Genomic DNA, 15,591 nt, shown 5'->3' with positions numbered 1-15,591 from the left:
CTGGATGCCCTGTGCCAGACAACACCACACAAACAAACAAAGTGAATGTAAAGGCCAGGAAATTATTCAACTGTCAGATTGCTGCTAACCCAGAGTGGCTGGAATTAAGACCACAAGACAATGAGCTGCATCATGTCTGATGGGAGTATCTTGCCAAATAAAGGTCTGGCTTAGGAACAGCATCATGTCCCATCGATGTTTTGTTAAAGAGAACAAATCACGTGTGGTCTTTCTGCCTTTTTCCAGCGTTGAGCTGGGTTGTGACATGACATGAACACAAATACACAGACTTGCAAGGTGAAAGCCACACTGTTGCAGCTGAGAGGCATACTTGGCAGACAAAGGGGTGTGGGAGGGAACTAACTTTGCATGAAATAAAATATTTATAACTTTATAATGGCAAATTGCCTCAGGCATGAATTTGTCATGGTTAAGGTTAGGGATGAGGTTTTGGTTAGGCTATCCACAATGAATGGAAGCCAATACAAAGTCATAATATGAATTGTGTGTGTCAGTCTATTAGTAATAGACTAATGGTGGGGCTTATGAGTGTTAACCCTAGTCTTTACCTCTGAGGCCTGTTTGGTATCCAGCCCTAGAAAGTCATTCACCTTGTGTTAATAGCATGTCTGTGCAAAAAACAGACAAACATGTAAAATACATTAGTGTATAAATAAAAGTGCTGTGTAAAATGCTCAGTAAAATAAACTAAAAGACGGTTATACAGAAAGTTCAGCCTCAGGTAAAATCAGGAAAGGCTCTCTGATAGAAATATGCTTTAAGAAGGGACTTAAGAGTTCACTGAGTCAGCTGACCTCAAGCAGGTTGTTCCAGAGCCTCAGGGCCGGACTGCAAATGCTCGGTCCCCCTTAGTTTTCAGCCGGGTTTCTGGAACAGACAAGAGACTGATTCTAAAAGGTCAGCGAGGCCATGAAGGGCTTTAAACGTGATCAGTAAAATCTTAAAATCAATTCTAAAACATAGAGAGAGCCAGTGTAAAGACGCTAAAACAGGAGTGATGTGATCATGTTTCTTTGTTCTGGTTAAAAGCCTGGCAGCTGAGTTCTGGACAGTCTGGAGTCGGATCAATAGATGTTTGGCTCATGCAGGTAAACAGGCTGTTACAATAATCTAAACGTGATGAGATAAAAGCAACAGAACAGTTTGCTCCTCCATGAAGAACCCAAAGATGTTGACGCTTGAACAGTGGTGATCATACTGCCACCTACTGGCTGAGCAGCATTTCTGTCCAGATGCTGATAATTGTACACAGATCCAGAAGACACTTTGGACACTGTAGGATTTCTGATCTAAATAGTCGTGTGTGTTTGTGTGTGACGAGGAGGAGGAGGAGGAGGATGAAGACGAAAGGATTAAAAAGATGAATGATCATTGGACAGATGAAGACAAAGATTAATATTTGTCAGAGGTGGAATACAAGATACACAACAAAGTGCATTATACAGGTAGTCGATCGGGATTTCCTGTGTCTTCATTGCGGGCTCTCACTTTGTCTTTGTAGCGGAAATAAAATCGAGTTTTTTTCACTCAGCCAGATCCAATGAGAGTAAACAGCAGAGACAGGAAACACGACCACTTTCACCGGAAAGGAGGATACAGCTCGTACAGTCGCTGAGAGGGAGCTGCTGTAATGGCGGTGTCTCGTCGCTCCTCGCAGCAACAACAGCAGCAAAGTACGTTACCGTCCCCGCCGAGAAACAGCTCTCTTTCGGGAGCTCCCCCGGCCTCTCCCCCGATGGCTCTGCTCGGATCGGCCGTCGGGAGCCCGGAGAGCGAGAGGGAATGCAGCGGGGGGATCGACACGGCCCTGGCCTCCCCGGACCTGCCGGCCCCTGTCCTGGCGAGCAGTGCGAGCTCCACTACGACGACCTCCGGCGGCGGCGGCAGCAGCGTCTCCAGCCCGGGCTCCGGAGCTGCCAGCCCCGCCGACGGCAGCAGCGGCATCGGGGGCGCGTTCAGGGAGCTGTTCGAGGCCTGCCGCAACGGAGACGTGTCCCGTGTGAAGAGACTGGTGGACTCGGTGAACGTAAACGCGAAGGACATGGCTGGTCGGAAATCTACTCCCCTTCATTTCGCTGCGGGTAACTACGAGCTAAGCTAATGATGCAGCAGCAGCGTGATGTTTGTAGCTAAATTCGGCTAATGAGCTAACGTTGTTGTGTTTTGGTTGACGTGCTTATCAAACCCTGTCATTAACCATCCTGCTAACGCAAAATACCACTACTCTTAAATAATGACGCGCTGGTGGTGAGAACCAGCTAATTTGACGCACTACAGCTACATTATTGAACGGTCAAATGTCAACACTTGTAACATTAAGCGAGAAACTCCAGGTTTAGCTTGAGATAAGACATTAGCTTGAACAATGTAATGTTACCGTGTGATGTTAGCAAGCTAATATTAGCACGAACTGACGTTTACGTTTTCTGTTCAATTTGCGTTAGCCTAAGTCCTGCTGAACAACATAAATGCTAAGTCTGCTCTCACTCAAAACATGGCTAACAGGTCTGACAATACTTATGGTAGGATATTTTCTAACTTAGCTATTTATTTGTGTAGGACTTTTTTTTATCTGAATGTTACAGTTGTGATTATTATGAAATGATATTAGATGTAATAGCCAGGTCAGGTAAAGTGCACATGCACCATCCTAACTTAACATTGAGGAAAAGCTACATTTAAATGCATTTAAATCCTCTTCCAGGTTTTGGCCGGAAAGATGTGGTTGAGCACCTCTTGCAGACGGGGGCCAATGTCCACGCCAGGGATGACGGAGGACTCATTCCCCTGCACAATGCCTGCTCCTTCGGCCACGCAGAAGTTGTCAGCCTGCTCTTGTGTCAGGGCGCAGATCCCAACGCCAGAGACAACTGGAACTACACTCCGTTACACGAGGCTGCCATCAAGGGAAAGATAGACGTGTGCATTGGTAAGGATCCCTGTTGATTAGGTGCAATCACGGGCAAATGTGCGAGTGGTTTTGAAGACTGTTGTAGTCATTAGATGCAATTTAGCTCAGGTTCTTGACAACTTGCTACACAAGTCTGACGTTGAGATAACGGTTATTTACATTTGTGCGTGGTGGTGGGAGGACAGGAATTAAATTTAGCTAACAACCTAAAGGTTTATCTACTGACCTCTTTGCTGTGTAAATACCTAATGTTTTTTTTCATCTGCCACTCTCTCACTCAGTGTTACTCCAACATGGAGCTGATCCAAACATCCGCAACACTGATGGCAAATCTGCTCTGGATCTAGCTGACCCATCAGCCAAGGCTGTTCTCACTGGTCAGTCCCTCGCCGCTGCTTATCTCTCACATGAACATTTAAGTCTTTATGGTCAGATAAATTACATTCACACAAAGACGTTTCACATGATTATGTCCTGATATCAGGACATTTTGGAATAACATTGTTGGCTAAATATAAACCAGGTTATCTGACCCCTTGTTTTGAGTTATTTTTGATGGCGCAAAGTCTTGTAACTGCAGCAAGTTACTTTGTGAACAGAACACCGGTTAATATATATATTTTTATTTAGTTTTTAGCACCCCAACTCTTCTACTCAAACAATGTGTAAAACTTATCAAACTTAGTTTTGGTTATCCCCTGATGCAGAGTGACTGCCACAAAGCACAGTGCATCCATTTACCAAACAAACATTGGCTGGAATCCAGTTTACACCACGTAACGCATGCTAACATGTGTTTGGCACGCGCGGCTCTAATCCCTGTGTTTATTTCCATCCAGGTGAATACAAGAAGGACGAACTTCTGGAAGCAGCAAGGTGAGAATCAGTGTGAATGGTCAATGCTCACATTTCCTGCTTGCCACAGTTATTCATAGATGTGTTTGTGGTTATGCTACAGTGAGAAGTAGATAACTTGACATAACCAATTACATTTACAACTATATTGTGTGCTTTTATACATGTAGCAGTTAAAAACAAAAGTTAGTACTTGGTTTCATCTAGTATAACATTCTTACCATCTGTGAAACAACATGTAGACAAAGGAAGTCAATTTCCCCGTTAACATTATCATCAGTAAAAGTGGTTTTGTAATGACACCAGTCTTTTCTGTCTAATTACAGGAGTGGAAATGAAGAGAAGCTGATGGCACTGCTGACTCCATTGAATGTCAATTGTCACGCAAGTGATGGCCGCAAGGTAAATGAGATACTTTTACTGCATCACATCACACCAGACACATCTTTCTCAACATCTTTGATACAACATGTTGTGCAGGGTTGCATAATCATTATACTGTATTTTAAAAATAGGTTCCAGTCAGACAACGTGTGAGCAGTCTGATTATGGCTGGATTAGTTTGCGCGGTGCAGATATAAAGAGGATTTATGTCATTGGATTTGTGGGAGGCTGTTAGTGGGAATCACTTTTGTCTAATTATGCATGAACGGTTGCTCCTGTTGTAACATCTCGCCTTCCGTTTTTCCAGCCTCTTAAGTAATGGTGGTTGGAGCTTAAGTAGACAGACCATTCCTTTACTTACAGTTAAGTGCTTTTGTCAATGGTTTTTCAACATGTTTGGATCAAGTTTCGTGAGGGGAGCATCTTTCCTCTTCTTCCCCATAAACACTTTTCCATGCCAGATGCTGATGGAGCGAAGCTGTTAGTGATCTTGAAATCTATTTGGCAGAACCAGCATCTGCTCGATCAGAAAACAGGATGTCAGTCTGTGTTCTGCTGTTGTTTTTATTCTTGTAGAGTGTTTCTCTGTGTAATTTCTAGTGTCTCAACTGAACTCAGACCATTTTACTGGAACTTATAACATCAGAATTGTTACGGTCAGAATACGGAATTTTTGGCGTTGATTTATCTTTTTATTTTTGTATCTCTTAGTTGGCAGGTTCATGAGAAGGATAATGATATAAACACACACTTCATAGAATGCGCTTTGCAGTTATTTTCTGACATCAGCATTTAGCATTGCTAATACAATAGTTTTTGTGGGGAGGTTTTCTTCTTTGTCTGTTTTTGTCTGTCATGCATTACTTTTCTTACACATTATTTAAGTATTTTTTGTCTTGTCTGGCAAAATGTCTTACTCTGTTATTGTAGTAAATAACTCAAAGAACATACTCACCAGCTCCACCACGACATACAACTTCATAGTCTTAAACAGCATATCAGAATTAGCTTCTTTCATTCATAACTAACTACATTTTCTTCAACAGCACTTAAAGAATAATTCCTTCCCTGCCTGTCGCAGTGTATATATAGACATTACATGATCTAAGCCAATATGCCACTGTAGATTAGGCTGGGTACCATTAACCTGTTTCTTTCCCTCTTCAAAAAGCCGTCGAGAAAACCGAGGAGAAGTCACACTTACCCTCCAGCCATTAACCTTCTCTGGCCTGGTGTCACATTTCATTTCAAACACCATGTTGAAGGAACAGTCAGTGATTATATCTAGGGCTTGTGTTGCATTGACGTAGGAAAGGAGGAAAGAATTGCTGTGAAAAGATAATGTCATTTTTGTAATTTTTGTTTCGTTTTGTTTTCCGTGTGACTCTGGCAACATTTGTCGATCAGTCAACATCCCAAAAAATGCTGGTAAGTCGACCTTGATAACGGCCACTTGATTGATGCACTGTTGTGATCTTTTTTTCTTTGTTTTATTCCTTTAATCCATTGTTTTTATTCGAACAATAAGCTGGCTGTCACTTGTTAATTGCACATCATGGACCTGGGTGTACGGGTCACTCATGTATCCCACCCTGATGCTCCTTCTTATGTGTGTGTGTGCATCTGTGTGCGTGTTTGTGTGCGTACGTGACATGTGAGTGAGTTGGGTTGGTGTCACGGTGACTACTCATCTTTTTGGATTTGGAGAGGAGCTCAAAATGTCCACTGCCTGCTTTCTTCAGCATCTGTCCTCTCCTGCACACTCACCCACACTTCTTCAACTTTCAATCACTTGCTCTTCAGTCAGTGTCTGATTTGCCTTTGTTTTATTCATTCGTTTTATGCTTTTTGGGTGACGATCACTCATGCATGCCTGACGGCCTGCCCCTCTGCATTTTGTCAAGCGAATCCTGAATGTGTCTGTGCAATATGTGTCTTACCTCACGTTCCCTGTTTGATCAGTATGCAATAATGAATGGACTACATTTCACCTGTCATTCTAGTGCTATGCTACCCATTGTGGTAATGACTCTCGATTGCTTCTGATTGCTTGTGTCACCCCACACTGCCTCCATGATTCGACTCTCATCCATCTGATTTTATCACTGTGGCTTGAAATCTAACTGTTGGCTTTTCTGGGTCCTACAATTGTATCACTGCATGGAAACTGAGATGAATGATGTCCCTCCTTTTATCGTAAGCTTGACCTGAGCTACATTTTGGAATGGAGACCAGAAGCTTGAACTGCAGCTTTTACTCAGACTAACATTTATTTTTCTTGGCTGAATTAAAGCCATTTGATTTTATGATCTTATAGCTTGCAGATATGCTTTACTCTTAACCTGCTTATTATATCATTGCATCCTATTACGGTTGGGGTTCTATAGCATTTTATCAAACCTTTCCACTAATGGAAAATAAATTCAATTTGAATCTTATTTACTCAAAGTTTAGCTTTCAAGAATTTTTATGTAGCATTATACAAACAAATACATAGAGCCAAAGCTCAATGATGTCACTCAAAGAAGTGAAGATTTGCCTTTTATTTAGCTGCATAAGTACTTACATGTCTTGTACTCTGCATTTAAAAGACAAATGACTTGGAACTAACTGGAACAACATTAAAAATTGATCAGGCTATTGCATCCCAACCATAAATCCTTCCTGGCCATTTTGAATCTAATACCCTTACAGTTGCACTATTGGACTCTTTCTTTCGGGCTCACTACATAAAACTTGTTTTTAAACCTCTTAGCCATAGAATAATACTTTATTTTGAAGAACTTATCAAATGGAAGTCGAGGTAGATGAGTGATTATTTTAAATTTGCTTGTGGTCACTCACTCAGGTCAGACATGATATGGACAGTAAATTAGTTTTTGTTGCTGGACATTCTCCATTGACCTTGCATCATATCCTCCTCCATTCATCTGCAACTCACAGAGCATAGCCTGCCACAACACATTGCTTCTGGCCCTAATCAGCCGCTTGCTCCCGTGGCCATCGAAGGCAGTGCACCCTAAAGCAGCCAGCGATCTGTATATGTTAACAGGCTGTTCTTTTTTTCCAGTCAACGCCCCTCCACCTCGCTGCTGGTTACAACCGTGTGCGCATTGTTCAGCTCCTTCTCCAGCATGGAGCTGACGTTCATGCCAAGGACAAAGGGTGAGACATCCTGGCTGCCTGAAGAACAGAATTTATCATCCAGTCATTTTCATTGACAGTAACCTGACTCTCTTGTTCCTGCAGTGGCCTGGTTCCTCTTCACAATGCTTGTTCCTATGGTCACTTTGAGGTCACTGAACTTCTGCTTAAAGTAAGAAAAGTCTAACTCCTAACTTGAAATTCTCCATGTCAAGATTTGTTCATTAAAGCAAATCCAAACTTTACTTTTACTGCCTTCATGGTTCCATGATATTTATTTTCCATGCTTCATGGGGGAATGTAAACTTAGTTTACCTATATCCTGAGAAAGGAGGAATAGGGGTGATTTTGATCTTACTTTTTTAAGCCAATATTAAGTATGGGTGCAAAGTGCATTGCAGGGTTGTGTGGTATATTTAAAGAAAAGTTATATTACCCACCTCCACTTAACCCAGGAAATAATAAATGCATTCTCCCATCTTATAATTTTAAGCACATTTGGATCAAGCAAACCCACGTCCGTTATTTGCCCCGTCTATAACCTGTGCTCTGATGCTCCCTCTGTAGCATGGAGCCTGTGTCAACGCCATGGACTTGTGGCAGTTCACTCCTCTCCACGAAGCAGCGTCCAAGAACCGAGTGGAGGTCTGCTCCTTGCTGTTGAGCCACGGGGCCGACCCCACCCTGCTAAACTGCCACAGCAAGAGCGCTGTGGACATGGCCCCCACCCCAGAGCTTAAAGAAAGGCTCACCTGTGAGTTCTCTCTGTGCCACACATACACTGTGATGAATGGATAACACTTAAGTAACGCATAAGTAGCCTGACACCATTCAAATATATTATTACACTATATTTCCATTAATTTTCTTTTTCATGTAGATGAGTTCAAAGGTCACTCACTGCTGCAGGCAGCTCGGGAGGCAGACATGGCCAAAGTGAAGAAGACGCTCGCTCTGGAGATCATCAGCTTCAAACATCCTCAGACCAACGAGACAGCTCTGGTCAGAACCAAGTCTTATACTTATGTTTGAGCTAAACATTGTCATATTTAATTACAGCTTTGAAACAAGCTTTAACATTATGGACAGAGCAAATTTTCTTATTGGTTACAAATTCTGCTTATGTCAAGTAACAATAATGTTATTTCAAATTTTATAGAAAATTAACCAGGTGAATTTGAAGTAGTCCTTCCAGTCATGGGCTACATGTCCAGTGATGTACAGTTTATATACATTTGATGTACAGGCAGTTGTATGTGATTATTTTTAACAGATTGACTTTGCAAAGACTTAGATTTGCTCACACTAATCTAATGATGATGTCTGTTGCAGCACTGTGCTGTGGCTTCCCCCCACCCGAAGAGGAAGCAGGTGACTGAGTTGTTGCTGCGTAAAGGTGCCAACATCAATGAGAAGAACAAAGAGTAAGTTTAACAGCATTTAGATTTTATGTTGATTGTTTTTTAATTTCAAATCATTAAAAAGTTCATTGTATTTTCCAGACACATTAAATGCTAAGAACAAAGGATAATGGATCATAAATGGTGATAACTTTCTCGTCTCTTGTGTCTTCCAGCTTCATGACTCCCCTGCATGTTGCTGCCGAGAGAGCTCACAACGACATACTGGAGGTGCTGCAGAAACACGGAGCAAAGGTCGGTTGTTTAATTCACTTTTTACATGTTCATTCTGTGCAGCCAACTTTCAGGGAAAGTGTTAACCATGTTTATTTGTCAGTCGATGGTTCAATTTACCAATGTTCCATAAACGCCTCACATTATAGTGGGTAGAAATGTGTTTGCTTTAGAAATGTGTTGCTGAACCTCAACTCCTCATCCTCTGACTCCAGGTAAATGCGGTGGACACACTGGGTCAGACAGCGCTTCATAGGGCTGCACTGGCTGGTCACATCCAGACCTGCAAGCTTCTGCTGAGCTACGGGGCCGACCCCTCCATCGTCTCTCTGCAGGGTTTCACTGCTGCCCAGATGGGCAACGAGGCTGTACAACAGATTCTTAATGGTAAGCAGAGCCGCTGCACTTGTCCCTCATTAACACGGTTTGTTTTTTACAGTCTGAGAATGAAAATGCCCTCCAGAAATATTAACTCTCCAAAGCTAAGATAAGGCCAATTTTGTAAATTTCAGCGGTCAATGCTTTTATAAAAGAGTCTTGAAAGGGATTTACCTGATATAAAACTTGGAACATAGGATTTTTGTTGTTATGTTGTGTTGTTTTTATTTTCTCTAGAAAATGTTCCCACACGTAATTCTGACGTGGACTACAGATTTTTGGAGGCAGCCAAAGCAGGAGATCTGGAGACAGTGCAAGTAAGTTCACTTTTTCTTCTGTAGTAGTGGCTACAGTTTAGGTTTTAGACAGGATACCTAGTTTGTTTAATATATTCAGAGTTCATTTTCACTTGCTAATATTGGCAGCAAAACTATTATCATACCTTTGTACACCAGTGGCTGTGAAAACTCCTTTAAATATCCTATAAAGCCGTCAGTTGAGTGGCTAATTGTCACATTGTCTGTGTTTATTGCAGCAACTTTGCACCCCTCAGAACGTAAACTGCCGGGACTTGGAGGGCCGCCACTCCACTCCTCTGCACTTTGCAGCTGGTTACAACCGAGTTGCTGTAGTTGAATATCTGTTGCACCATGGAGCTGATGTCCATGCCAAAGACAAGGGGTAAGTTCTGCAACTAGCTTACCTATGGGTTTGTTTTATAATGTAACAAATAAATGCCGCTTAAAGATTTTTGAACATGAATGTCATCACTGTGATGATCTATTCCTGGATATTTGTTGTATGTTAAATGTTTGAGTTTATTTTGCAGCAGTTTCAAATACAAAATTTTATGTCGGTGCACAACACCTTGTCCTCCTGGTGTGAAGAGTTTTGCTTCTGCTTTTCCTCCTCCAGTGGTCTGGTCCCCCTCCACAACGCATGCTCCTACGGACACTATGAAGTGGCTGAGCTGCTGGTCAGACATGGAGCCTCAGTCAACGTGGCAGACCTATGGAAGTTCACCCCCCTTCATGAGGCTGCAGCCAAAGGCAAATATGAGATCTGCAAACTGCTGCTCAAAGTAAGGATCCTTTCAGACCATCTTACACAAATGTTGTCTTTATTAATTGTTGTCCTCTGTCAGTGATTGTTTTACGATGACTGTCTGTTTGACCTGTTCAGCATGGAGCCGACCCCTCCAAGAAGAACCGTGATGGCAACATGCCGCTGGACATGGTGAAGGACGGCGACACAGACATCCAGGACCTGCTGAGGGGTGACGCTGCCCTGCTGGACGCTGCAAAGAAGGGCTGCCTGGCCCGAGTCCAGAAACTCTGCTCCCCAGAGAATATCAACTGCAGAGACACACAGGGACGTAACTCCACACCGCTTCACCTCGCAGGTAATACATACTAGCTGCTTTAATGCGTCATTGATTTTGTTTTACTGGTACAAAAGTACTCACACTCCTGATGAGGCATTTATGAAAGGTTGATACATTTTTTGTTATTTCTAGTCCCTTATAGAAACATGAAGCAAATAACATTGTCTCTGATGCTGTATGTACTTTAGCATTTTTTTTCCTGTCTGTTCTCTGTATGCAATATGCTTTTATTTGTCTGAGATATGAAAGACAAAAAACAACCAAACATATCTTGATCTCTGTGAGACCATATGATTAAGAACTTGTATATAAAGTTTTAGAAAAGGGTAAATAAAATGCTGCACTTATATGGGATGTTCTAAAATGTACATCATCATGCTCTTATGTCCTTTTCCTTCTCAGCTGGCTACAACAACCTTGAGGTGGCTGAGTATCTGCTGGAACATGGGGCTGATGTCAACGCCCAGGACAAAGGAGGCCTTATCCCTCTTCATAATGCTGCGTCTTATGGGGTCAGTGTTGATGACATCAACTCTAAGACATTTCATATCAAATGCAGATCATGAGCAGTTTGATTTTAGAACCTTGCATAATCTCAAATTGGTAACATATTTAAACTAAAAGATATTTATTGTGTCGATGGTCTAAATGTAAAGTTGGTTCTGTTATTGTATTTAACATAAATTTGATCGTTTTTATGGTTCAGAGACTGACACTGACTCTTCCTCTGTCTTCTCTCTTCCTCACAGCACGTGGACATTGCAGCACTACTGATCAAGTACAATACGTGTGTGAATGCTACAGATAAATGGGCTTTCACACCGCTCCACGAGGCTGCCCAGAAGGGTCGTACTCAGCTGTGTGCGCTGCTGCTGGCTCATGGAGCTGACCCCACCATGAAGAACCAGGAGGGCCAGACTGCTCTGGACCTGGCCACGGTAACTGCTTCTGTCAGCGGCTTAGGAAATACTGTGTAGTTAATATTTTCAGGCCAAGCTTAGTGATGTGGAAGTGATGCATGTAAAAAGAAATCATAAAATGGCCAAATTTGCCCCTACTAGTTCCATAGCCTCTGCTTGATTTGATAGAAAAACTAATGCACTTTTTCTGCAGGCTGATGATATCCGGGCCTTGCTGATGGACGCCATGCCACCAGATGCCCTGCCCAGCTGCTTTAAGCCCCAGGCCACAGTGGTCAGCGCCTCCGTTATCTCCCCTGCCTCCACGCCATCCTGTCTGTCAGCCGCCAGCAGCATAGACAACCTGTCTGGCCCGCTTACCGAGCTGGCTGCTGCCGCCAGCTCCTCAGGAGTGGCAGACGGAGCCACGGGCACTGACCGCAAGGAAGGCGAAAGTAAGTGTGATCTATTTTTGATATCTCGTACTGGGCAGTTTACAATGTAGGTGGACACAGAGAAAATGTGGATACTGATCTCATGTCTGTTTGTGTTTTTCATAGTGTCAATGCTGGACATGAACATAAGTCAGTTCATGAAGAGCCTGGGTCTGGAGCACCTAAGGGACATCTTCGAGAGGGAGCAGGTCAGCTTCCTCAGAAATACTTTAACTAAAGCTTAACCATTGTGTATTTGTTGTCTGTCATTCAATCAATCCCATAAGTATAATCCTAGTATATGTTTTAATGCAGTGAACAGTTTATACATATTGAGATAAATTGGTTCAAATGTTTTCTTTTCTGTGGAGCTGTTGCAGTGTGTTAAATACACAAATAGAACGGGTCAGAATAACTGTGCTGTCTGCTCAACGTTGCTTATGTCTGAGCAAACAGACGATTGTTCTGGCTGACATTTCTCAACCTGCTCTATTCTTTTGCTTTTCCAGATCTCTATGGATGTGTTGGCTGACATGGGTCACGAGGAGCTGAAGGAGATTGGAATCAATGCCTATGGCCACAGACACAAGCTAATCAAGGGCATTGAGAGGCTGCTGGGCGGCCAGCCGGGTGAGGAAGCGGGATTTATGTCTACGAACCAATCTAATCACCACAATCAGACATTTTTTGCGCAGACGAGCTTTAAATTTAAACTGTTGTTTTCTTTTCAGGTTCTAACCCATACCTGACATTCCACTGTGCCAGCCAGGGCACTATCCTGATAGACCTCGCCCCTGACGACAAGGAGTACCAGTCTGTGGAGGAGGAGGTGAGTCGAGTTGATCTCATTTATTTACTGTTTTTCTTAACCATCAGTGGAGAGAAAAAAGAAGAAAACGATTGGCTAATGGCTTGAATGTGTTCCTTATGATGACACCATGGTGGTTTTGTTGTGTCGGTCAGATGCAGAGCACCATCCGAGAGCACAGAGACGGAGGCAACGCTGGCGGCGTGTTCAGCAAATACAACATCATCAAGGTCTGAACCAGTTGTACCTTCTGCTTTGATAATTCACAGAACAATGAACTAGGGAATCTTTCTTTGATAAATAGTCAAATTGAAAACTGACTAAATGTACTGAATCTATATTTTGAATCTTTTGTATAAAGCAGAAATAACGTCCAGCGTTTTGTTTGTGTGTTGTATTGTGCCTTACAGATTCAGAAGGTTGTAAATAAGAAGCTGAGAGAACGTTACACCCACAGGCAGAAGGAGATCGCAGATGAGAACCACAACCACCACAATGAGCGGATGTTGTTTCATGGTAACCAAACACACACCATGGTGTTGTTGTTTTTTGTGTGTGTGACAGCGTCAGAACTCGTTAACGTCTCATTTATGTTCAGTTCTTAAAACACTAGAAGTTACTTAAGACTGTTGTTCTTCAGGCATTTATTTGTAATTGTGTAAAGCACTGTTTCAGTTACTGTATTTAATAACTGTATAAATATTGACACATATTTTTCAGGTTCCCCGTTCATCAACGCCATCATCCACAAAGGCTTCGATGAGCGCCATGCCTACATAGGAGGGATGTTTGGAGCAGGGATCTACTTTGCAGAGAATTCCTCAAAGAGCAACCAGTACGTCTACGGCATCGGTGGAGGCACGGGCTGCCCGACGCACAAAGACCGCTCCTGCTACCTGTGCCACAGGTAACTTTGATTTAACTTGAACCTTGACACAGAATATGTTTGTGTTTTCTCAAGTTAAAGGATTTATATGTAATATTGTGAGGATAGACACTTGTATAACCCCTTTCTTCTCATCTGAACTCTCAGGCAAATGCTGTTCTGCAGAGTGACCCTGGGGAAATCCTTCCTACAGTTCAGTGCCATGAAGATGGCCCACGCACCCCCAGGACATCATTCAGTCATCGGGCGGCCCAGCGTTAACGGCCTAGCCTACGCCGAGTACGTCATCTACAGAGGAGAGCAGGTACAAAAAGATTCTTTCCCTAAATCCTGTTTAGGGCTTCAGTATTAACCAAAAATAAGTGAAACACCTGCTGTCTCATGTTTGCTAATATTCTGCTGTGTCTTTCCTTCAGGCCTTCCCAGAGTACCTCATCACCTACCAGATCCTTAAACCAGAGAGCGCAGCCCAGGCAGCTGCAGGAGCCGAGCAGAAGTCGTAGTTACCTTACGTCACACACATGCACACACACACAAAGGACTTGATGCCTGTTATTTTCTCCTTTGTATTGCAAATGCCTAAACACCTTTTTATTTACCAAACACATTTCCAGTCTGTTGTCCAGTAGAAGCCATGGTGACCAGTGTTTAATGAGCAGATATGCTGTATAATACTCTCCTACTCGTGGTGATGACTTTTTTTTAAAATCTTTTTGCATCGGCTGCATGTTAATACAGAAGCATGAACGGCCCAATAGCGTGTGTGGGTTAGCCCCCCCCCCCCCTCCTCACCCCTCCTCCTCACCCCTCCTCACCAATCAGGAGGATGCTTGTAGAGACTTTAAAGTATCAGCATTAACAGTTCGCCACTCTTTGTCGCCTCGTGACCGTGGAGAATCAGCGATCCCTCACCTCTACACACATTCTGTGTCACTGTCAGAGCCTGAAGCCTGTGGACTACTACTGCCCCACCGTATCTGGGCTCATCGTGTACAGAATGGCCTCCAGTAACTGTGATTTTTAAATGCTATCGTGTAACACTACCAAACCAGTAACCGTGCATTGTTGCGATTGGGAACTTGCTGAACTTTCACCCTGACAACACTACAAACACTGAACTGAAATCTGAAATGTTCTTTTTATTGTTTTATTCAAGGCTGGACACACTCGATGGAGAGAGGGCTCTCTGTCAAATCACAGGAGCTGAGACAATTTTATTGTCATTATAAAGTTCATTTGTATGAGAACGGACATGTGATCAGTAGCTTGATGCGACGTAAGGCATCACGATTCCACGAGTTGTGGCATCATATATGACTGTGCTTCAAACAGTAGAGCTGGTCTATGTTGACATGTGATTGTGATGCCTTACAAGTCTTCAAAGCACCCCTCTGTTGCCATGGTCTCACAGACTTCCCACGCATAAGGATTTGCACTTTTACATAGAAACCTATTTAAGTTATTTTGAATTTAAATTGCAAATTTGCGGGAAAAAATATTTGTACAGGTTGTGTAAATGGTTGTGTATAACTGTTGCTGTTTAACAGTACCTTTTGAGTTCAACTGTAAATGACATCTGAATTTTTCTGTTCATGTCTTCTTGATTCTCCCAACTTTTTTTTAAATAAATGTCCCATTAACAGCTACTTGTTGTTTAGTGTTTATTTATAGATGATGTCAATATTATTATCATGGCGGTTTTCTCTGTGCACAAGATTTGATGGCGTATGAAAAATATAAAGTGGTGGAGCTGATGTTGCATATCAAGATGCAAAAGACTGAAACAATCGGGTATGATTTAACTTTAGTCATTACTGAGACAAAGGTGCCACGGAGGGAATATCAAAGATATC

General features: G+C 42.7%; 1 protein-coding gene across 2 annotated transcripts; it reads left to right on the top strand.

Annotated features, from left to right (window-relative positions):
• The first annotated feature begins 1,371 nt into the window (after nt 1–1,371).
• On the top strand, nt 1,372–15,371 carry LOC117767794 (poly [ADP-ribose] polymerase tankyrase-1). 2 transcript variants are annotated; one of them, XM_034595656.1, is made up of 28 exons: nt 1,373–2,102; nt 2,726–2,950; nt 3,214–3,309; nt 3,772–3,808; nt 4,114–4,189; nt 5,579–5,599; nt 7,242–7,336; nt 7,421–7,487; nt 7,883–8,069; nt 8,196–8,317; nt 8,648–8,739; nt 8,892–8,970; nt 9,165–9,336; nt 9,565–9,644; nt 9,863–10,008; nt 10,243–10,408; nt 10,510–10,729; nt 11,114–11,223; nt 11,461–11,649; nt 11,825–12,065; nt 12,171–12,253; nt 12,554–12,674; nt 12,776–12,873; nt 13,008–13,082; nt 13,263–13,368; nt 13,573–13,759; nt 13,886–14,042; nt 14,155–15,371. In XM_034595656.1, the coding sequence occupies exons 1-28, from the start codon at nt 1,652–1,654 to the stop codon at nt 14,239–14,241; spliced, it is 3,786 nt and encodes a 1,261-aa protein (XP_034451547.1). In that variant the 5' UTR covers nt 1,373–1,651; the 3' UTR covers nt 14,242–15,371. The 2 variants fall into 2 exon arrangements, with proteins under 2 accessions (XP_034451548.1, XP_034451547.1); XM_034595657.1 differs by lacking the exon at nt 5,579–5,599 and having other exon boundaries at nt 1,372–2,102.
• The last annotated feature ends 220 nt before the right edge of the window (nt 15,372–15,591 follow it).

Source organism: Hippoglossus hippoglossus, chromosome 9 (genome assembly GCF_009819705.1).
Source record: "Hippoglossus hippoglossus isolate fHipHip1 chromosome 9, fHipHip1.pri, whole genome shotgun sequence".
Taxonomy (NCBI): domain Eukaryota; kingdom Metazoa; phylum Chordata; class Actinopteri; order Pleuronectiformes; family Pleuronectidae; genus Hippoglossus; species Hippoglossus hippoglossus.
The sequence above is the reverse complement of the archived record's forward strand: the minus strand, read 5'-3'. Positions and strand labels throughout refer to the sequence as shown.